The following is a 24,952-nucleotide window of genomic DNA, read 5'->3' as shown; positions in this document are numbered from 1 at the left end:
AACAGCTTTGGTTGTATTCAAGCACAGTGAAGTCATCACAGGTTTATTCCGAAATACTTAAACTGTATTCATTTATTGGAATCTGTTTATTCCAGCATCAGCTATGTGTATGTGTATTTGAAAACACGTTTTTAGTGTGTATTTCTCTAAATAACACTCTAGACTCTCAGTAAATTTTAGGTGGCTTCACTTAATAAATTTGTATAGTTTCATCAGTAAATGTGTCGATTTGATTACAATAAAAGGTAGAACCCAATAGGTCATCTTCTTTCTTACATGATGAAACTGCGGTTCCTCTTTTGAGACATAGTAAAAGATCAGTTTGACTGAGATGAGTTTTTGTGTTTTTCTTTCCAAGTGTCACTTAAAGGACAGTCTTACTTAAGCTTAGATAGTTGTATAGTACATACCCCCCTAAAACCCAAGCATTCAGATTACATTTGTTTAAATTCAGTTTTGTGTAAGACAAGGTGATTTTGTAAGTGGGACTTCTGTCTCCTTAACTCGCATTGATCATGCTCAGAAACAAAATTTCAGCTTATGCACAAGTGTTAAAATACCAGTGGTTGATATATTACTAGCTATACTTGGTCTCCTGTGGGCCCGTAACCCCCATCAGAGTCAGTGTTGGGCGATTCCTGCAGATGCCCGGGGCTCTGGGGTGCTGAGTTGGTTCCGTTCTGCCGGGGTCATACGGTTACCTTTGTGGATCATGTGTATAAGGGTCTTACTCCAATGCCTGGTGAACAGCACATAGTTCAGGACCAGACGTCGGTTTGCTCACATCCCGTCAGTGGGGTGGTGTGGAGCCACGGCTGACGTCTGCTTAAATAGAACTGCAATCTGTTAGAATCAACTGGCCCTCGTTTCCCAGCAGTGCGTTGGAAGGCTGTGGGCCCCTCGGGCTCAGTCCTTGCCCTGCACCATCTCCAGGCCTCTGCACGTACACAGCTGCAGCCGTAGAGCATTTGTCCCCAATCCAGGAGTTGCCCTTGATTGTCAACCCTTCATTCTCACTCCTGGGATATCTTTTTTGTTGTTGCTGTTATTTTTTAATTGAAATGTAGTCGATATAATACGGTATTATGTTAGTTTCAGTTGTACTACATAGCGATTTGACATTTGCATGCATTATGCAATGATCACCACGACAGGTCTAGTGACCGTCTGTACTCCTGGGCTATCTCTTGCGGAAGGTTAGCAGTGGCTGGGCATGTGTAGCCCTCCTCCGCCCGGTGGTAAACCTTGATCTTTGGATGAAGGTGTGTGCTAGTCTCCTGCTGTGCCTGTCCGTGGTCCTACTAATGGAACAAGGTTTTGGTTCATTGTTGAGAATTGCTTGTCACGACCCTGCCACCATGACTGACCTTGCTTCCCTGTCCCACCCCAGCCTTCACCCCAGGTGGAGAGAGTACTCATTGTGGAGTGACTCAACCTGCCCTTGACGTGTGCTAGCTGGGCTGCTGTGCTGAGTGGGCTCCTACAGATGGTCGGGGGTCTTGAAGACTTCTTATGGTCCCCAGTACCTCTCAGTGCCAACCCTCAGGGCTTCTCAACTAACAACACTTAAATCCCTTTGATTCTGTAGTGTCGCTCAAACCCTTTCTTCATTTTATTTTCATTACCACTATCCTGATAATACTTTACATTCTTATAATGCCTTATGATTTGCAAAGCACTTATATGTGCCTTATCTTATTTGATCCTGGTTGGTAGGCAGGTTAGTTTTTTTTTTTTTTTAATAATTTTATTTATTCTTTTGGCTGCGTTGGGTCTTTGTTGTTGTGTGTGGGCTTTCTCTAGTTGCGGTGAGCGGGTGATACTCTTCATTGCGGTGCATGGGCTTCTCATTTTGGTGGCTTCTCCTGTTGCAGAGCATGGGCCCTAGAGCGCACGGGCTTCAGGAGTTGCGGCGCATGGGCTCAGTAATTGCAGCGTGTGGTCTTTAGGATGCGTGGGCTTCAGTAGTTGTGGCACACGGGCTTAGTTGCTCCGTGGCATGTGGGATCTTCCCGGACCAGGGATCAAACCCGTGTCCCCTGCATTGGCAGGCAGAATCTTAACCACTGTGCCACCAGGGAAGTCCAGGTTAGTTATTTTTATCCTAATTTTATGAATGAAGAAACTGAAGCCCAATCCAAGATCACACAGATGGATAGTGGTGGAACCACATCTAAACCTGTGAGTTCTGACTTGGAGTCCACACTTTTAACCATCATGCTAACTAGTGTATATACCCCAGACTTCCCATCTTTATCTCCCACTACTCTTTCTAATCCATTTGTACTTCAGCTGCCTTGATTCACTTCCCAACTCTGAATTTGCCCTTTATTTCTTGCCTCTTTGCCTTTGGTCACACTATTCCTTATTCTATTTGTGCCTATTGAAATTCCGCCCATTTTTTCAGGGTCCAGTTCCAGTGTGTTCTCCTTCATGAAACTTTGCGTGATTCCTCCAAGCCTGAAAGAATCTCTCCTTCCCCCTCCTCTAATAGCATTTTATTTTTACATCACTCTCTTGTATCATAGTTATTTATATTTGACTTATCTCCTTATTACATTGTAAGTTGTTTGAATATTTAAAAGTGTAACATTGTTTAAATGGTGTATTATCTCTGTCATTTGTAGCATCCAATTACAGTGCCTTGTATATGGTCAGGTACATATTGGGTAAATATTTATTCCACTGGGTAAAAAACATTATATCAAACAATGTTTTTCACTGGGTCAGAGCTAAAGCTCTGATGGTGTCAGAAGGATGCAGGGCTTGATATTATTTCTTGCTACATCCATCTAATAAGCTTAGAGGGGTGAGAAAGGGAGGGTGGGAGGGAGACGCAAGAGGGAGGAGATATGGGGATATATGTATGTGTATAGCTGATTCATTTTGTTATGCAGCAGAAACTAACACACCATTGTAAAGCAATTATACTCCAACAAAGATGTTAAAAAAAAAAAAGGTATACTTGCGATATCTCACTCTCTTAATATATCCTCATTTTATCCTACGACTTAGGATACAACTCATTTGTTAAAGATCTTATCTAACTTGCAACAAATTGAGCACTGTGTTCATCTTTAAAAATTTTTTTTTAATTGAAGTATAGTTGATTTACAATGTTGTGTTAATTACTGCTGTACAGCAAAGTGATTGTTACACACATATAACATATATATATACTTTTTTAAAATATTCTTTTCCATTATGGTTTATCTTAACATTTCATTCCAATGTTTCATATTTTTAGTAACCTCCAGTCTGATAATTGCTAAAAGTAATTGCATTTCTTGGCAAACAAAAGAAGATCCAACTTCTAAGTCCCCAAATAATTTTGTTTTACCCGTTAAGATTTCTTTATAATTCATTAAAAGTAAAAAAAAAATCTCTTTAAAATTTATGCCCAACTTCTAAGAGTGCAGCAAGCAGAAAATATTGAACTTAATTTTTTTGAATAACTCTATCATAATTATGATCATGTGAACTGTGAAGTTGACATAGTCATTTGGAGATACTCGGTAGAATCTGAACTGATGTGAGGACTTTACCTGAAATTTCCCTTATATCTAATAGCTTCCCTTTCTCTCCACCCCTTTTCCTATAAGATGGATGATGTAAAGACTACTTGACACTTTACTGTTAGTAACATCTTAGTTTTATGCACAAGTTTGGAGATTTTATACTGCCTTTGCAGGATAGAAACATGTATACATTTATGCAGAGTAATAGTACTATATTGCAGTGCAATTTATTATTGAATCAAAGTTTGAAGCACTTCTTTTTTTTTAAAGTTTTTTTTTTTGATGTGGACCATTTTTAAAGTCTTTATTGAATTAATTACAATATTGCTTCTGTTTTATGTTTTGGTTTTTTGGCCGAGAGGCATGTGGGATCTTACCTCCCCGACCAGAGATCGAACCCTCACCCCCTGCATTGGAAGGCTAAGTCTTAACCACTGGACTGCCAGGGAAGTCCCTGAAGCACCTCTTTTAAAAGTTCTTTTAAGGAAATTCTCAAGTGTTTTCTTGACCATTTTTAAAATCACTGTTTCAAAGATGCTTTTAATTTTACTTTGTTGTTGGTAAGTAGATTACGTACTGTGAAGGCTTAAACCAACTATCTTATTTGCTTTAGTTTTTGGAGAAACATCTGAGGGAATTTCAGGACACTGTTCATAAAGAATTTTTACATTCAGATTAAATGTTCAGAATTATTTTGCATCCGTGACTGTGGTGCCAGATAATTAAGGTCTAATTTGATATATTTTAGCATTGATGAGTTGAGTAGTTTGCAGTAGCCAATTTAGGAAAGAAACTTCTCCAGTAAAATGGAGCAAGTCTTGATAAAGGAAACAAGGCCACACTTAAATCAAAGCTCAGTTTCCTTATTTGAAGATGTGGGGCTGGTGGGACGATCTTCAATAGTACTAGGATTCTGTGCTTCTGTAATTTGTTTTTCTGCTTGCTATCCTTTCATACCCAACCATAATTTTTACATGATCCTTAAGTTATTTCACAGATTCTCTACCTAGTTTTCGCTTTTGATTTAAAGAACATATTTTCTCCCTGTGGAATTCCTTATAGGTATAACTTTGAACTTTTTTCCTCCAGTAGATAATAAGAGTGTTCCTATATGCCCTTCCATTTAAATGAAGATTTCTAAATTAAAGATTAATTTACCCCATGATAAGTTTTTTTCTAATGATAGTGCTTTTAAACAATTGCCATACTCTCCTTGGGTAATTTTATTTTAAAAACCATTTTTTTTCAATGTATTCCTAAGTAGAATTTTTCTTCTAAAGTTGAACAGTGGAATTATTTTATTTGATATTTTCCTAAGACTTTCTTTTAAAGATTTTTTTTATTATTTATTTATCTATTTTATTTTTATTTTTGGCTGCCTCGGGTCTTAGTTGCGGCACATGGGGGATCTTTGCTGAGGCACGCTGACTCTTCGTTGTGGTGTGCGGGCTTCTCTCTAGTTGCAGCATGTGGGTTTTCTCTCTCTAGCTGTGGTGCACAGGCTCCAGGGCACATGGCCTCTGCAGTTGTGGTGCGTGGGTTCCAGAGCATGTAGTTTGCGGCAGGCGGGCTCTAGTTGAGGTGTGCAAACTCAGTAGTCGTGGCACACGGGCCCAGCCGCCCCACGGCATGTGGGATCTTAGTTCCCTGACCAAGGATCGAACCCGTGTCCCCTGCACCGTAAGGTAGATTCTTTACCACTGGACCACTAGGGAAGTCGCTTCCTAGGATATTTTTTCTCTAACTTGTGTTAGCTAACTATTCTGGGAGTTTTCACGTTTTCAGTGAGATTTAAAATTTGAGGGTTTTAATATCAGTGATAATCTTAAAAACATAATATAAGCATATCATCCGGATCACTTGCCATGTAATCAAATATTGCCATGTGATAAATTGGTGTTTGTGCTACGTGAAGGCCAGCTACTTCACAGTGTCTGAAGTCTATGACGCATTCACTGAAATTCAAATAACAAACTGTTCTAATAGCATCCCTGCATGCCATAGCCAGGGGAACCAGCATTATAGCAATAACATGTTCAAGTTACAGACAGATGAATTTAATAGATTCCATTTACCTTTCAACCATTCATTAATAGTCAGTATATCAGTAAGTACACACTGAGGAATTTTCTATACCCGATTCCAGCAATAATTGAGTAGATATGCATTTAATGAGGATTTCAACATGGCTGTGATACCAACTTTATCTGGATGTAACTTCCTTAAAATTAGCATTCAAGGAATGCCTTGGGTATTTTTTTTAGTATGAGGTCTGATTATCCTCAATTGTCAAAGAAGGCCATGAGGTTACGTATACTATTTTGTACAGTGAATTTAAGTGAAAAGGCATTTTTTTTCATTAGAATGATTAATTAAAAAAAATCAGAAGGATTATAGATAGAATCCTATCTGAAGCTACATTGCTACAGCAGAAAACCATTATTTCTTATACTCCATTTTTGCTGTTAACTTGAATTTAATTGGTTATGCAGTGTTTTTTTTTTTGTATTTAAAAGTTTGCTTTGCCTTTATCTTTTTATCAGGGTAATAAATGCTGAGTTTAATTTTGTATAAATTAAAATATATTACAATTGATTTAAGTTGACATTAGGAATGCAGAGTATATTTTTCCTTTAAAAGTTGTCCATCTAATACTTGGTTTGAGAAGTCCTGGTCTATGATATTGAACATTATTGTATCATAATTATAGTGGCTAACCCCAACCAGATGTTTCCTATTTCAGTTTCTATTAGATGATTTTATAATTTCCCCTGATTTTGGCTATCATTTCTTATTTTAATGTTATTTTGGTCATTCGTTTTTCTCATCCATTCATCTGTTGAACAGATATTTTTAAAATGTTGTATGTCAAGGACTATTTAAGGTACTAGAGATGATTGAAGATAGTTCTCCTCTGTATGCCTGGGTGAGTCTATGCTCTCTCTTCTCTGTCACATTTTCCCATTATTTAAATGCAAAATGTCATGTATGTATTACTACATTTTCAAGTAAACTACTATCTGCCTTGCTATCATATCTATATGTTTTGAGCACTTGGTGGGACATTACTACATCCTGATTGTCATAGACTAAGTGCCTTTTCAGCCCAAGCTTGATGGGCCTTTTAAGCCTGTTCATTCAAGTAAAACTATTGAATGACTACTAAATTCAAGGCACTGTGCTCGGTACTATTGAGTGTTCAAAGACGAGTGAGATGTCATCTGCATTCTCAGTAGAGGAGCTCACAAATTCTAATCCGGTCATTGAATCCTCGGAACTGATTTGGGCTTTGCTGGATCTGGACATTGTTGGTTCTGCACCTAGAGTGGTAGACTCATTGGTTACAGTGGGACCTCCTGCATTTCATCTATCCATTCATTCAATAAACATTTACTAAGCACATTTGCTCCTGGTTGATTTTTATCCTCTTTAATTTTTCTGTCTTATCTATTTTAATAACCCAGATCTCTTTCCTAGGAGTACTCAGAGTAATAAATGTAGAATCTATAGAACAAAACTCACAAATAGCACTTTCTAGCTCTTGTTGCCTGGAGGCTACAGTTTGGAGAATGTTACTGTAAGATCATTGTAAGTAGAGGTACACTTACGAAATCTGGAGGCCTTGGAACCTGGCATCTTCTGGAACCATAAATATAGTGCTGCTTTCCAGGGAAAGCAGGATTAATCAGAAGATAGGGGCTGATTATTAATCATCTATATTCCCATTTTACTGTTAATTTACAGGATTAATTAATCAGACTGTCCAGAGTGATGCAGGTCCAAGGATGCCCTTGGCCAACCTGTGGTATGTCTGGAGTCGTAATGACCCTTTTGAGTTGTCCGTAGGTGGGCTGCAATGACCAGGCCTTTGTACTCTCACGCTGATCAATCATTGGATGTTGGCCACCAAGCATGACCTTGAGCTTGGAGGTCAGTGTAGTTGAGGCTGACAGCACTCCCAGCAACCGGGGCTGCAAGTTCTTCATGGACCGGGGAGCTGGGCTGCGTGCGTCAGAGTGCCCACCCCAGGCAGGAGACCATGACCGCTACCTTGACGGTAGGAGTGCCTGTTCAACTCACTTTTTCGTTTTTCTAGTTTTGGGTCATGAGTAGCCAAATTTAGTATGCTAACATATGGCAGATTAGTTATGGCCTAGGTGGTTTATATTTCCCCTATTACTTTATACACTTTATATACTTGCCACCTAAGTATTAATATTCCTTACCTCCAATAATAAGTCTTGGTTTACCGAGGACAATCCTGTTTTCCTGGGACTGCTCAGTTTAGGCCTGTTGATCAGTTAACATCTGTTCATTATTTTTGGTATCCCAATACTCCCAGACATATTTCAGTTTGGAAGATAACTTGTATGCTCGTCTTAACCTAGTGTGTTTAGAAACATTTATTTGCATATTTATCTTCTAAATGTCTATCTGGCCTGTTTATCTAATGAATGCAATGTCCTGTTCTTTTCTACCTCTTATTTTAAGAATAGAAGTGATCTGGATTAACTTTGTATTTTTGCTTTATTTGACCCTCAAACAAATGCTTTTCATCTTTATTAAATTCTTCACCAGCAAACTTTATATCACAACATATTCCAGACAGTATGTGACTAAAATTACTGGGATATATTACCTGCCCTGTTAAAATTGTGTCTATAATGACATTTATTTCCCGTGTTTTGTATCTTAGTCACAAATGTTTATGTCCTTGTTTATCTTTCTGCTCAAGGAATCTGGGACTTGAGCGCTTTCTCTGATGGAGTTGATCTTTTTTCTGGAAGGATGTTCTGACCTATTCAGATTTGTGTCCTAAGGAAATCCTAGTTCCTTAGATAGAGATGGGCAGTTTTAGAGCTGCCTTTTCAGAAATTTTTATTGGGAAAAATTTAATTTTACCCCAGGTGGATTTAATAACTTACAGGACCACTTTATTCACAAGGAAAACTCTAATTTAAAACTAGTTATGCGTTCCAAAAATTGTGTAGGCATTGAAGATACTGAGATCTTCAATTTTCTTATTTGTTGTCACCTTAAACCACGCTGCCGCTTTTTCCTAAGTGTTGTTTCGTTGCACTCTTTTCACTGTTTCTGGTCCACAGTTGTGGCCTAGATGTTGTCATAGGGAACGGGGTTCACTGGTGGACTCAGTTTGACCATCTGTGGTTCTTTGGCCAGAGAAGTCAACTGCTGGTGACGTTTGGCATCATTTAGTGGGTGATGTCTTTAACAGATAGTACGCTGCCAGTGGTGTCAAACTTCTTATCACGTTCCCTTTACAGAAGAAAAACTGCTAGAAAGTGGTGGTATGACTTTATACTTAATCTTTAACAAATGAGAAGTTGGAGTCAGTTATTTAAATGACCAACCATCTACACTTGTGCATTCTACACATGTTTTTATTGACTCAGGGGATCATGGAGTTACACAAAGATATTAGCCCAAAACTTAAGGAAAGGTACCAAAATATAAGAAAGTGGCATGTTGTATGAATATCTTTTATTTTTTAAATTTTTTTATTTTTTAAATTGAAGTATAGTTGATTTACAAAGTTGTGTTGGTTTCTAGTGTACGTCAAAGTGATTCAGTTACACACACATATATATATATATTCTTTTTCATATTCTTTCCATTATGGTTTATTACAGGATATTGAATATAGTTCCCTGTGCTATACAGTAGGACCTTGTTGTTTATCCATTCTCTATATAATAGTTTGCATCTGCTAACCCCAAATTCTGAATCCAACCCTCCCTCTACCCCCACTTGGCAACCACAAGTTTGTTCTCTATGTCTGTGAGTCTGTTTCTGTTTTGTAGTTAAGTTCATTTGTGTCTTAGTTTAGATTCCACATATAAGTGATATCATATGGTATTTGTTTTTCTCTTTCTGACTTCACTTAGTATGATAATCTCTAGGTCCATCCATGTTGCTGCAAATGAATATCTCCTATTCTTATTATCTGTATTATCAATAACCATAAGTTTATCTGAAATGTTAATCTTACTCAGTTGTCTTAAATTCAGAAAGAAGTAATTCAGGTATTATTTATTCTTTTCTGACCCAGTCAAGGCTGTTGGTCATTGAAGAACTTTTAGTAACTGCAGTCCCACCATCATCTCAATTGGAAGCCTCCCCAGCTCTGATGTCTACCTTGAACCTCCCTGGCTCACTGCCTCTAGTGCTTTGACTCCAGCAGTCCTTTGACCTTATTGATTCTTTTTTTTTTTTTAATAAAGTTTATTTATTTATTTATTTGTTTTTGGCTGTGTTGGGTCTTCGTTGCTGCGCACGGGCTTTCTCTAGTTGCAGTGAGCAGGGGCTACTGTTTGTTGCGGTGCGCAGGCTTCTCAGTGTCGTGGCTTCTCTTGTTGCGGAGCACGGGCTCTAGGCGCACAGGCTTCAATAGTTGTGGCACGTGGTCTCTGTAGTTGTGGCTCACGGGCTCTAGAGCGCAGGCTCAGTAGTTGTGGTGCATGGGCTTATTTGCTCCGCGGCATGTGGCATCTTCCCGGGCCAGGGCTCGAACCTGTGTCCCTTGCATTGGCAGGTGGATTCTTAACCACTGCGCCACCAGGGAGGCCCCTTATTGATTCTTAAAATCCACGAATCCCACCACCCTGTCCCTGACTCTTACTCCGCCAATGACTTTTCTTCCCTTTATACCCAGTTTAAATTCCATGCCATGATTTGCTTGGCAAAATCCAATGCTAGTTAAATGCATCTCTGTCTAAATCCTAAATCCTGGGCTGAATATTGCTGGAACAAAACATGTCATCTTGCCAGCTGACCTCGCTTTCCGTTCAAGGCTAGTGATCTCCACAGCCCACTCATGCTGCACGTTCCTGCTTCATTCACTCTTCCATTTTCCCGGATGACTATTTCATACACTCTTTTCTCAACACTGCCTCCCCTGTCCTTACCCTTAGCTAATAATCTAGTTTCACATTTTACTAAGAAGATAGATGCAGTGAACATAGAACTTCGGCAGGCTCTTGCCACTGCATCTGTCTGTGTACCAGCATCAGTGCCCGCAAATGCTTCCCTCCTGCACTCTGAATGAACATCAGGGTTCTTGTCACCTCTCCACACCAGACCCCTGCCTCTGTCACCTTCTTCAAACACATCGTTCTTCCTTCTCTCCATTTCATTAATCTTCTCAACCATCAATGCCCCCCTCTCTATTGATCATTTCTGTCAGCCTTCAAATATCCTGTTATTTCTTCCATCTTAAAATAATCCCTCTATTGATTCCATATTCCTCTCCAGCTCGTTGTTGTTCCTTTTCTCTTCTTTCCTTTACAGCAAAATTTCTCCAAGTAATTGTCATTATTTCTTGTCTCCAATTTCTCTTCTCCCATCCCTCTTGAATTAGGCATTTGTTTTCTCCCTCCCTCCCGTGTGGCAGACACTGTTATGTCTGGGTCACCAGTTAGAAATTCCTCAGCCCTCATCTCACTTTCAACTGGCACGGGTTGGTCTTAGAATCACTTGCTTCATTTGACTTCTAGGCCAGCACGTTCTACTATTTCTCCTCCAAACTCTGGCTTTTTTTCGTTCTCAACTTTGCTGATTATTTTTCATGTCTTTTTAACACTGGGTCTCTCCTTTCTCTAGGTACCCATTTAAATGTGCTTGGGAATCTCATCCAATCACATGTTTTTTTTAATGCAATCTTCATGCTGAAGACTTTCAACTCATATATCCAACAGTCTAATGAGTGGCTTTACCTTAATGTCTGAAGGCATCTCAAACGTAACATCTCCACAACCGGGCTCCTGGTTTCTCATCCCAACATGCTGCTTCCTAGTTTTCCCTTCCTTGGGCAGTGGTAGCTCTCTCCTCAGGCTACTCAAGCCAAAAGCCACTGAATCATCCTTAGCGTTTCTCTGACTCATACTGCACGTCCCTTTCCTCAGTAAATCCTTCTGACGCTCTATCTTTAGACTATATCTGGAGGCTCACACCTTTCCTGCCGTTCCATATTATCATCTCTTGCTGGGATGATTGCAGCAGCCTATCATCAGTCCTGCTGTGTCCACATTCGCCTATTTACAGGCTGTTCACCAAATACCAGCCAGAGGGATCCTGCTGAAATGCAACTTGGAGGATGGCGTGACTTTGCTCCTTGGCTTCCTGTCTCACTCACCTACTTACTGACTCACTCATTCTCACAGTCAAACTCAGACTGTTTACAGTGACCCCCCCCCCACCCCATCCCCCGAGGCCCCATCTGACCTGTGCCACTGCCCCAGCCCATCCTTTTAACTCTTCAGCTTCTTCTCTTACCACTATTTCTCTTACTCCATACCAGGCACTCTGGTCTTCGTACCTTTCCTCTGAAGTGATAAACATATTTATACCCCAGGACTTTTGCACTTGCTGGTCCCTCTGTCCAGAACACTGATGCCCTGGGATGTACTCACAGTACATTTCCTCACTTCCTTCGACTCTTCCTTTAAATGTCACCTGTCAGTGGTGCCTCCCCTATCTCCCTGTTTAAAGCCACAGGAGTTCCACTTCCTCTCCCCTGATCACTTACTCCCTGCTTTACTGCTTTACTGTTCTCTGCAGCTCTTGTCATCATCTAATACGCTATGTATTTTACTCATTTATTTTGTTTTTATTGTCTGTTTTCCCTGACCAGAATCTAAGTCCCATGAGGATAGGATTTTTTGGTTTTCTTTGCTGCTGTATCCTCTGCATCTAGAATAGCATCTAGACAATATTAGGTACTTTGTAAACATTTGAATACATGTATGAATTATTTTTGTCTTTTCAGTATCATGATTGGTCTGTTACAGATATGAAACTGAGCCATAGGGAGTTTAGTAACTTGTGGTGATAGCACTTAAACCCAGATCTGTCTTAACTCACAGCGTAATCCCTGTATGTATTAATCCACCCATTGGGATACTATGTGTATGAACTTTATGTTAGGTTAATTGCATTCTAAAGTAAAGGAAGTTATCAGTATTGTGCATTTTATTTGTACTCTTACCCTCAATCCTGACCTGTTTGGGAGAAAATAGAAACAGATTTTTAAAAATTTTATACTTGCTTTTCTTCTTTATATATATATATATATATATATATATTTTTTTTTTTTTTTTTTTTAAGAAACAGATTTTTATTATTTAGTTCATGTTGAAGCAGTTTCTGTTAGAGCATAGAAACTTGTTGGCGAGAGCTGTTAAACAGTTTCCTCAAACTGTTTTGGAGTAAGAGTTCTGAGAAACTCAACTTTTGACTTCTAGCAGCAAAAAGGGCTATGTTTATTGAGATGAAAAATATCTGAATCCGGGCACTTGATGTAGCAAAGAATAGATAGGAACCCTGCTCATCTGGTTATGGTGCTTCCGGTTTTCAGAGATGTGGATTCCACAGGTGGCAGCTGGAATCTGTGTTCATCTTCTACCAGTGAATTGTTCTTGGTCTAATGGAAGTGTAGATCTTCAGCAGTTATCAAGCTACTTGCAGTCAGATAGGAAACTGATGAGGGATGGAGGTCACAATTTCAGAAGACAGTCCCAGACCATGATGACAAACTGCAGGATGTGTCTAGTCGGCATTTCCCAGCACTCACCCCATTTGCGGTTCATGGTCAAAGGAATGATTGAGCTGAAAGTGAGTTCTGTGCAACAGGAAGAACTGGTATCCTTGGATTATGGAAATGAAACACGAAGCCTGATTGGTCCCCAGACTTTTCATCCCCTGGCCAGACTGTGGCCACTGCTTGTGTCCATCCAACTCTCTGAAATGAGAATTTTTCATGAAATACTGATGCTGGCTGAGAGGTGGTAAAATTTCAGGTGAGAGTAGAGTTGTATGCTAATAACGTATCCTGCGGATGAATGGAAAACCTAAGGTGTTTATCAAGATGCTTTCATTGGAAGAGTGTCTAAAAGTCTTCAGTGGGTACCGCTGACATTTCTGATCAGCCTGGTGGGTCCCAACTCTTGTCATCTGCGGCAGGCACGGGGTCAGCCGAGGGTTTGAGCAGAGTGCATGCACAGATTTTGGGGTGCCCCCATGGAGTGCCCTGTTTTGAGGGACTGAGTGTCTCAGGTTCCAGCCACTGGCAGCCCCAGACTCCATTCCCTGACACCTCAGGTCAACAGGACCGAGTCTGTGTGTCTGAGTTCTAGCTGTCGCATGTCAGCCTGGGGAGTCCCCCCTGGGAACAAGCCTGATAAAGGTGGGGCCTGTCCTGCATGTGGGTCAAGGGTCAAGTCTCCGTCTTTCAAGGGTCAAGTCTCCTTCTGTTCAGACCTGCTTTTTGGTTCTCTGACACCTTTAAGTAGTTGTTTGTTATATTCTGTCCAGATTTGTAATCATTAGATGTGGGAGGGCTAGTATGACGAAAGCTACTCTGCCATTACCGAAATGGGAACTTCAGTAAGTTGTGACACATAGTTTCTTCATTATCATTCAGTTCAAAATACTTTCTAATTTCCCTTATAATTTCTTCTCTGAGACATGGGTTATTTAGACATATATTTAAATTTTTTTTTCTAACACAAGGCTTAAAAAAATTTTTTTTGAGGCATAACTGACATATTAGTTTTAGGTGTACAACATAAGTTGGTATTTGTATACTTTGTGAAATGATCACCACAATAAGTGTAGTTAACCTCTGTCACCTCACATAGTTAAAAAATTTTTTCTTGTGATGAGAACTTTTAAGATCTACTCTCTTAGCAACTTTCAACTATGCAATACAGTATTATTAACCATAGCCACCGTGCTGTACATTACATGACTTATTTGTTTTGTAACTGGAAGTTTGTAGCTTTTGACCGCCTTCACCCATACCCCAACCTTCCACCCCACTTCTGGCAACCACCAACCTGTTCTCTGTACCTATGAGCCTGGTGTTTTGGTTTTATTTCTTTTTTTTTTTTCAGATTATACATATGAGTAAAGTCACACAGTATTTGTCTTTCTCTGTCTGACTTATTTCACTTAGCATAATACCCTTTAGGTCCATCCATGTTGTTGCAAATGGCAAGATTTCATTCTTTGTTATGGCTGAGTAATATTCCATTGTGTGTGTGTGTGTGTGTGTGTGTGTGTGTGTGTGTATGTGTGTCTATCTGTCTATCTATCTATCACATCTTCTTTATCCATTCATCCATTGATGGACACTCAAGTTGCTTCCATATCTTGGCTGTTGTAAATAATGCTGCAGTGAACATGGGGGTGCATATATTTTTTCAAAACTTAACTATTGATTTCTAGCTTAATTCCACCATGGTCTGAGAATACACTCTGTAGGATTTTAATCCTTTGGAAGTTGTTGATTGGATATATAGCCCACTCTGTGGTCAGTTAGTGTCAGTGTTCTCTGTTTACTTGAAAAGAATTTGTATTCTTAGCTCTTGGATGTAGTATGTCAATTAGGTTATGTTTGCTAATCATGTTCAAATGTTCAATAGTTTTTACCTTTTTATTTTGGTGTGTTTTTTCTGTCAGTGAGACTGGTACATGAAAATCTCCTACTATATTGGGAATTTTATCTATTTATCCTTTTAATTCTGTTAATTTTTTCTATTTATTTGGAGCTTGTGTTATTAGATGACTATAAATTTGGAATTATGTGCTCCTTATGAATTGAACCCTTTAACAGTATGAATTTTCCCTCTTTATCTCTGGTAATGCCTTTTCCCTTAAAGTCTACTTTGTCTGCTATTAACGTAGTGACATCAACTTCTTTTGGTTAGGTTTTCCATTGTGTGTTTTTTCCTTCTTTTTCTTTCTTTACATTTATCTTTATCGTTTGAGTGTTTGTTTGTTTTTTTTTTAAGTAGTTAGGTTTTGCTTTCTTGTATCCCAGTGTGACAATCTTTCTTTTAATTAGGATATTTAGATTACTTAGAGTTAATATAATTACTACGTTTGCATTGAAACCAACCATCATACTATTTCTTTTCTGTTTCATCCACGTGTTCTATGCTTTTTTCTTTTATCTCACCATTATTAACTCAGTGAATTTTCAGTTGTATTGTACATTACATTACTCTCATTTGTCACATTAAGATGACTTTCATTTCTTTTGTAGGTAAAGATAGAGTTTTTAATACCCCATTGTGTGAACAAGGAATTGTTGGATTTGGAATTGGAATTGCAGTCACTGGTGCTACCGCCATTGCAGAAATTCAGTTTGCAGATTATATTTTCCCTGCTTTTGATCAGGTAAGAAGATTGCATTTTACCATGATCGAGCCTTTCTAAGGGAAGTCCGTGAAGTGTTAAAGAATTACCTCCACTCTCCCACCCCCTATCTTAGGAACTTTTTGTTACCTTTGAGCTATTTTGTTATGGACATATATTTAAAGATCAAATAAGATGGCTTATAAAAATGGATGGGAAAAAATGACTCATCATGACATGTCCCTTCTCTCTTTCCCCCTCAGATCGTTAATGAAGCCGCCAAGTATCGCTATCGCTCTGGGGATCTTTTTAATTGTGGAAGCCTCACCATCCGGTCCCCTTGGGGCTGTGTCGGCCATGGGGCTCTCTATCATTCCCAGAGTCCTGAAGCTTTTTTTGCCCACTGCCCAGGAATCAAGGTATTCTCACTTATGTACTTTATTTGCTCTCCATTTGATGTTTCCGTTTTGGTTCATTTGATTAATATTAACTAATATGGCTATCTAGAGAAAAGCAATCAGGATTTTTGGAATTTATGTGAACTTAATTGTTTTTAAGAAAGAGAGCTTTTATTTCGTTTAGATTAAGCACCCAACACCCAGGTTTATAGAATATTTTCCTTGAAGCAGCGCTGGCTTGACCCCGATGTGAATTTCATAGACTTCAAATAATAAGACCGAGAACATAGTTTATCTTCCATCTCTTTCAAAGCTCTCCTTCTTTCTTTTTGTTTTTTTTTTTTGTGATAGAAATCATCTTTATTTAGCAAAATGACATATATTACCAAGACATGAAAAATGAAACTGACAAAGTAAGATATACATTCCTATCAATCTTTGGCAAGTTTCACAGATTTGTTCAGCAAAAAGGCCTTACTTGCAAATTCCATTTGAGCAGAAAGCTCTGTTTCTTTCTAATGGGGCTTTCTCACTTAACAGTTGATTCTGGAGTAATTTTAATAAATCTACTGCTTAGTGCATATTTACATCAGAGTCACAGGAATAAAATTTTGCTTTTAGTCTATTTCTTACTTTTAAATAGACTGACAGAAGACTTGGTTACCTAGGTATGTTTTCCAGTCCAGGGTAGTGTAATACTTGCTCAAGCAATTAATTTTGAAACATCTGTCTTTTATAGCCTTCCACAATAATCTTAGGTCTTCCACAACAGCTTGGGTCTTTTGATTAAAAATATATATATATTTTGCTTATTTTATGTCTTAATTTTTTATATTATCTTCTTTTCTATTTTCTGAAGAGCTTTCCAGGGAATCAATATAAAAACTCATAGATATGTCTACCCAGAGCTTTATGTCTGGTTTTTGATAACATGAGTCATTTGTGAGTGTGTCTGTTTTATTGTTTTTTCTACCAGATCAAAGTTGTAAAATTTTGTAGTTAAGTAGGGGTTGCATAATTTTTCAATGTAAGCTAGAAATGGTAGGTTGGGACAAAAACCACATTTGAGGCAACAGTTATTTTTGTGCTTGAGCTGAAGATTGATTCACATTTAATGTTTATGATGTTACCCAGTATTTTTAAGAGCAGTTCTTTTCTCTCACCCCTACCTCTCTCCCCCCATGCTTTCTCTTTTATTTTATCCCAAATGAGAATATACATATAGTACAAAAGGCTAAAAATAAACACATGAAGAAAGCAGATGAATAAAAACTAAAATAGGAACATAAGATAAAGACATTGTGTGCTATGATGAGCAATGTATTTAACAGTCTCTTTTCGGAAAATAGTGAGATTTGTGTTATTTTATTTTTTAAATAAAAATTCTTCAATAAAATGGTATAAAAGTGATTTTGAAAGCCAAATATAGTTTGCTTCAAGGAATCTTATTTGAGTCTTTGTGATAAATTCAGGTTTATTTTAATGATAACTCTTCCTATGTAACATCTTTATGCTGTTATTTAACAATCGTTAAACTGGACAAGAGTTTGTGATTTGAGGCAAAATGGTGTAGAAATTAAGAGCTTGGTCAGTCAGACAGGCAAGAATCCTTGCTTTAGCAATCGAGGTAACCTTGGACAGGCTACTTGTCTCTCTTTAAGCCTCAGTCTCTATTTGTGAATTGGGGAAAATAATAATTGCTACTTCATGGGGTTGCTGTCAGCATGAATTAATCCACATAGTGGATTAATCAACAGTTAACACGTATGCTACCTGCTGTTATTACCATCATCTTCCTCATTATCACTCTCATTCTCAAGAAGGTCCTGAGCCCTTTCCCCAACTGGAAATGTGCAGCGTCCACACTTTTCTTTTAGCTTTGCAGTAACTGCACATTATGTTACCTGGATCATAGAGTTCAGTGGATTATTTTTCCACTTAGGAAATGAAGGCCAGAGTTTTCATGGGAAAGGAGGAGATTTTGGGATCTTAAAATTGGAGGAGAGAGTTGCATGCCTTTGAAAAGTAGCAGTAGAAAAGATTTCTTTGTAAGTAAATACAGGAAGATATTTACAAATTTACTTTTTTGTTTTCATGAATGCTCTTTGTGGTTTCCTTTTATTTTTTATGTATATGCAAGTTTAACTCCTTGAGAGAATAGCAGTACCTTAATTACCAGAATATGGTGGGCATCTGATAAATATTTGTGGAACAAATGGGATCATTTTGGACAATATGTGAATTTTATGATAAATGGTAATTAGTCTAAAAATACAAGATTTCTATATTTAATTAGTAACAATTGGTTATTTAAATATCAACCCTTATATGTGAGTTTACTGGGATTCATTTTCACTGAACTTGTCTTAAAAAAAATCTGTTTTTGCAGGTGGTTATACCCAGAAGCCCTTTCCAGGCCAAGGGACTTCTTTTGTCATGCATACAGGATAAAAATCCTTGTATATTTTTTGAACCTAAAATACTTTACAGGGCAGCAGGTAAATTTTTCCTTTATTTTATATTTATGAACATCTTTATACATTTTGTTTTGCATAGCTCAAAATTATAATTTTTCTTTCATAAGCTTGATTTATATTTTCCTGTAGAAAAAATAATTCTGATGTCTTCTATATTTAGTTTGTCCTCAGCTGTATATTTTAAGTTAACTTTAGAGAAAATCCATCTAGCTATTTAAATTTTAAGTTTGGAAACAGGGAAGCAATGTGAAGTGGTAGCAAGAAAGTAGGGATTGTGTTTGGCTACATAGTAGATGTTAAGTAGTTGTGGGTTGAGTGGAAAAGGTGAATGAGCTCATTGTACTAAATAATATCAAATGTCCTTTTAGCTAAAGTGTCCTTGTAGGTCTTCATCTAAATTAGGATTCCTTTGATAGTGAAGGGGGCACTATTAGTTTTGTAACATCAGGTCTACACTGGTTTTGTAACATGAGCCTCTAAGGCAAACTGAAATGTTTGATCACCCTCTTTCTAGCTCAGAATCATAATTCTGTAAACACTCATCTATCATTGCTTCTTTATCAGCCGTAATGGACATTTAAACATCAAACTGTTTATTCTGCCTAAAGTGTATTTTATTTCAAATTCAGGGAACATTGCTTTGGCAAACCATTCTTTTCCTCGAATAGTTAGGCTTAAAAACATTTTGTTTTATTGTGATGTGAATTATGTACATTTAAATACATATGCAGACATTTTAAGTGTTCAGTTGGATAGATTTGACAGTCCTCTACATCCATGTAACTACTATGTAAAACAAGACTGGAAAACTTTCATTGCTTCAGGAAGCTCCTTCCTGCCTCTTCTCTGCCAATCCATTCTTCCTACCCCAAACTTAGCCACTTTCTGATTGCTTTCAGCACAGATTAGTTGCATATGCTTTGGGCCCTCATATAAGTAAGTCATACAGTGCTGTATATATACTTTTGTGTTTGCCTTCTTTTGCTCAGCCTAATGGTTTTGAGATTCATTCATGTTGTTGCTTGTATCAGTGGTTTATTCCTTTTTCATTGCTGAGTAACATTTCCATTGTATGAATATATCACAGTTTATCCCTTCCCCTGTTGGTGGACAAATGATCATCGTTGTTTTCAGTTTTTGCCTATTTTGTACAAGGCTTCTAGAGACATTCTTACACAAGTGTTTTTGTGCACATACTGTTTCTTTCTTTCTTTCTTTTTTTTTTTTTTGGCGATAAACATCCAGGAATAGAATTGATGTGTCAGAGTAGATTGAGTGTTGTAAGAATCTACTGAAGACTAAGTGGTTATGCCATTTTGCATTTCTGCTGGAAATTTATCAGAGTTCCAGTTGTTCTTAATTTAAGCATACTTTAAATTGAATCTCTACATTTTTGTGGAACTCTATAGTTATCTGTATCCCATTATGGAATAAAAAATAACAAAAGAATTTATAATCTTGAGGTGAAAAGGAAAACACCAATGTTATATACTGAGTAGCCATTTGATTTCTAATTACTATGAATACCCTATGAGTATTATATTTGTAAGGCCAACCAATTCAAGCTAATCAATTAATACAGTTTTTTTCCCCCCAGTTTTTAATAAATGGAGACTAAGAAACGTTTGGAAAAGTAATATTCACTTTGCTATGGATTTTGATATCAGGATTGGTGAGGGAAGTGTTTAATGTTATAGGATTCCGGCTAAGAGAATGAGCTTGAGAAATTTGTTGTAGGTTTGGCCCTGGGAGAGATCATGAAAGACCCTGATGAGGATCGAGGCTCAAAAGTTTTTCAGCAGTTTCCCTGTGATTGTTTATTTGTCATTTCAGGGATTCTTAACTGAATCTTTTCTTGTCCCAGTAAAGACTAAAAAAGAGTTATTTCATAGCGGGAGAATTTCTCTGCCAAAGAAAGTAGGCTTGGAAAAGAGTTAGCCACTGAAATCTTCATATGAGTGTTCTCCAGGTGGTTATCAAGCTTGATCCCTGGGCCAGCAGCAGAAGCACTGTGGAAGCTTATGAGAAATGCAGGCTGTCAGGCCTCAGTCAGTTCAAGACCTACTGAATCAGAACCCCTGGGGACGGCCCAGCTCGTTCTGTCTTCACAGCCTTCCAGGTGCTTCTGACTCATACTAACTTTTGAGAACCAGTGCATAATGTCAGTTCTAAAGCAATAACTATCTCCATTTATTTTTTATAATTCTTGGTTCTTATGTACAGTTCGGGATGCTTTTAACCCATAGTTTTCTTAGCCTTGGCCTCTGGTTCAAATCCGTATCTTGCAGCTGACCATATTTTGGTTTCTGCTCTTTTGTGGGGACGGGGATGTGAGCAGGGGCTCTGAATGTTCTCACGCTGATTCTTCAGTTGCTGCCTACGTGCAGCCCCCTTTTCTCTAGCTCTATCTGTTCATCTCTCAGATCTGCTTTGCACTGGTGGAGGAAACTCCAAAATTAAAGTTGTTTGGAATGATGTAACAAGGAATGGCGTATTTTGATTCAATAATCTGGATTATTGTGCTTTGTGGAAGACATTTCTGTATTGGCAGAGTCCAGTAAATAAAAGAAGATGCTTTAGATTCATTTAAAAGATCAGAGTAGCCTGATAATTTCTAAGTGGTAATAATAGGAAGACTTGTAGTATCCATAAACACTAACTTAACAGACTGACTTTATTATTTTTTTTAATTGGGGTATAGTTGTTTTACAATGTTGTGTTAGTTTCTACTGTACAGTGAAGTGGAGTTCCCTGTGCTATACAGCAGTTTCTCATTAGTTATCTATTTTATACGTAGTAGTGTATATATGTCAATCCCAATCTCCCAATTCATCCCACGCCCCCCCTCCCCCCTTGGTGTCCATACGTTTGTTCTCTACATCTGTGTCTCCATTTCTGCCTTGCAGACCGGTTCATCTGTATCATTTTTCTAGATTCCACATATATGTGTTAATGTATGTTATTTGCTTTTTCTCTTTGTGACCTTACTTCACTCTGTGTAACAGTCTCTAGGGCCATCCACATCTCTACAAATGACCCAATTTCGTTCCTTTTTATGGCTGAGTAATATTCCATTGTGTGTATGTACCACATTTTCTTCATCCGTTCAAATAGACTGACTTTTTTCCCGACATTCATTCGTCTTGAATTTCTAGCATACATTTGAGAATAGTCAAAACAGAGGGGACTAAAGATGTGAACCTTTACATTTAAATTTTTTTTTTTAAAGTTCATGTTGGGAAAATTCACAGAGTAATAAATCTAGATGTATATTCTTATATTACAAACACGATGCTGATAATTCCTTGTAAAAATGGGAGTTGTGTTTATTACATAATAGCTCATTTAGGTTAATTATCCAGTAATCTTAACTAAATGCGACATGGTCAAGTATAAGGAAGGCCACAAAAGCTAACTTTTAAGTAGTCTAAGGCAATGTTTATAAAATCTATGCATTTAAGTCCTCCTTTTATTTATGGAATAGTATCTTAAATACATAGATATAGTCATGAGTTATCCAATTTCAAAAAACTAGGCTAACAATAAAACCCATTATAAGACCTTAAGTACAATGGAAATTTATCTTTCTCTCACATAAACATCCTGGTTGGCAGTGCAGTGGTGCCTTAGTCAGCAGGGTACCAGGGACCTTCTGTCTGGTTTCTCTATTGTCCTCAACATGGTCCCAGATGGGTGCTCCACTCCCAACATCACATATACATTCCAGCCACCAGGAAGGGGAAAGGGAGGTGGAAGGGGAAAGGGAGGTGGAAGGGGAAAGGGAGGTGGAAGGGGAAAGGGAGGTGGAAGGGGAAAGGGAGGTGGAAGGGGAAAGGGAGGTGGAAGGGGAAAGGGAGGTGGAAGGGGAAAGGGAGGTGGAAGGGGAAAGGGAGGTGGAAGGGGAAAGGGAGGTGGAAGGGGAAAGGGAGGTGGAAGGGGAAAGGGAGGTGGAAGGGGAAAGGGAGGTGGAAGGGGAAAGGGAGGTGGAAGGGGAAAGGGAGGTGGAAGGGGAAAGGGAGTCATCTTCTCTTTAAAGAATGACTTGGAAGTTGCACATATCAAATCTACTTACATCCCATTGGCCAGAACTTAATCACAGGGCCACACCTCGCCTCAAGGGAGGCTGAAAAAGTAGTTGGGTACTAGGCGAAAGACTAAAAATTTTATTGTTACACAGTGATGGGAGAGACATATTGACAACTACCAATCTCTGTCACAGTTGCTTGTGTGGTTTCCAAAAGAAGTTACACACTTTAAGGAGGGGATAGAACTCTTAGGAATAATATGGTTTGGCTCATAGTCTACTTCTAGGAATCTATTTCAGAGATACACTGATAAAAGTCTGAGAAAATGTTACTGTTCATTACAGCACCATTTGTAAGAACAAGGACTGGAAATAACCCATTCGTCCATCACTAGGGGATTTGGGCTTGGTTGAGTAAATTAAACTACATTCTTTTGATGGATCACGCTGCAGCTCTTTAAAGAAGTGAGACAGATCTCTGTATACTGCTCTGTCAGTCAGGGTTTGATCAGAAGCAAAACACTAGAAGATATTATATTTATATATAATATATGCAGTTGTAGAAGCTAAATAGTCCATGAAAGGTTGTTGCTTCTGTGTTTGGTGCTGTATCTTGAAGTTTGCAGGACAGACTGTTGGGAAGGGAAGATGGACATGAAGCAAGGTAGAGCCAGGACAAACTAGAACCTGCTCGGATGGATTAGAGCCCAAGGGGCAGTCTGGAACGTCCGTCCATCTCTCACCACCTCCAAGGCTTAGTGTGAGAAAAAGATTGCTTGATAGGAGACGCTTCAAACGGCTAGGAGACTGAACAGCCTTCCCAAGAAATGGTAGGGGCTTGATTAGCAGACAAGGATGGGTTAGAAATTTCTTAGGTCGTATGAAATATTTGTGTCTAAATAAATTTAAGAAGGGGAAAGAAGAGGGAGGGGTCAAGAGTAAGTGTAGAGTAAGATATCTTTGTCTGGTAGTAATGGAGGAATGGTAGATACCCTGCAATAAACGGTGTGTGCGTGTGTGTGTGTGTTTGTTTTCATTTTTATTGGAGTGTAGTTGCTTTACAATGTTATGTTACTTTCTGCTCTACAGCAAAGTGAATCAGCTCTACGTATACATATATCCCCTCTTTTTTGTATTTCCGTCCCATTTAGGTCACCACAGAGCACTGAGTAGAGTTCTCTGTGCTATACAGTAGGTTCTCATTAGTTATCTATTTTATACATAGTAGTGTATATATGTCGATCCCCATCTCCCAATTCATTCCACCCCTGTTTGTTTGTTTATTTTAAATGTGTACAGAGCTGGCTTGGAAGTTAGGACTCTGGAGTCTTGAAATAAGTGAACCTCAGAACCCTGGGATAGAAGCAAATGCCAAAATCTTCCAGAAGGTATTTGCCTGGTCCTGGAAACATTGAGCTTTTGCTCTGATTGACTCCATGGAACAGTGGGGACAGGAGACAAAGTCCAGGACCTACTTTAGGTAGAGAATCTACTAGGAGCCCTTGCTTAAAGGTGGGACTCCACGTGCCACATCCACGGTGTGAAGTACAGAAGTGTCAGGAAGAAATATTACCTGTCTTGACTTTATGCTGGTGGAGAGAAAAGAAGAAATCTCTAAGAATTTTGATCACAATATGACCCTTACACAGGATTACAATTTCAATATGTGCCCATAAGTGTGTGAAAACTCTTAAGCAGGTAATTTAATTTAAGTGGTTCCGGGTTATTGGTGCCCAAGAGAGCTGTCAGGAGGCAACAAAATCCTTTCTGGAGTCACTTCAAGTCAGTCCTCAGAATAGTCCTACAGGTAGAGTTCCAAAAAGAAGATAGAGTCCCTTTGAGCAGGGGCAAGAAAAGGAAGATACAGGCCCCTCAAGACTTCGGATATTAGAACTAGCATAGAGACACTGCAAAAAAGTGGGCGTCACATTAAAAAAAGGAGGCATTTGAGAATATAAGCAGTAGACAAGCCAATTTGAAGAACAGAATGGAGTGTCTAGTAAAGAGAAATAATAAGTGAAAGGAAAAAAATCACTGGTTTAACCAGAAATTATAAACAGATAAAGAAAGAATTGGTAAACTAGAAGACAAGGTCAAAAAAATTAACAGAATGTAGTCTAGAGAAACGAAGAGTAGGAAAATAGGAAAGATGTTGAGTATGAACGGACAATGAGAAGGTGTAAATATATCTAAGGAACAGAGTTGAGCGCGATTCCTAATAATGCTCATTAATAGAATTTTACTGACAGAAAAGTAATTCCCTAGCATTTGCCACTCTTTACAATCAGAACTAGATTGATGCAGTTGGAAATATTTCAGGGAAGCCTCAGCTATTACCTATTTTCCCCTCCAGCAACCTCATTAAGATGTTATTTTCCC

At 38.4% G+C, this 24,952-nt stretch overlaps 1 protein-coding gene across 3 annotated transcripts in view; it reads left to right on the top strand.

Moving 5' to 3' along the window:
• The window catches only part of BCKDHB (branched chain keto acid dehydrogenase E1 subunit beta), a 233,057-nt gene that overhangs the window by 32,314 nt on the left and 175,791 nt on the right, over positions 1–24,952 (top strand). For all 3 annotated transcript variants that reach the window (XR_014267183.1, XM_082474246.1, XM_082474245.1), the window contains exons 4-6: positions 15,583–15,716; positions 15,938–16,093; positions 18,462–18,570. Coding sequence is in view for 2 of the 3 variants with exons in the window: in XM_082474246.1 (XP_082330372.1) it covers positions 15,583–15,716; positions 15,938–16,093; positions 18,462–18,570 (399 nt within the window). In the remaining variant the exon portion in view is untranslated. The remainder of the gene's footprint in view (positions 1–15,582; positions 15,717–15,937; positions 16,094–18,461; positions 18,571–24,952) is intronic.

This window comes from Balaenoptera physalus, assembly GCF_965194825.1.
Source record: "Balaenoptera physalus genome assembly, chromosome: 9".
NCBI classification, from domain to species: Eukaryota; Metazoa; Chordata; class Mammalia; order Artiodactyla; family Balaenopteridae; genus Balaenoptera; species Balaenoptera physalus.
Note: the sequence above shows the minus strand (reverse complement) of the source record. Positions and strands in the feature narration are given on the sequence as shown.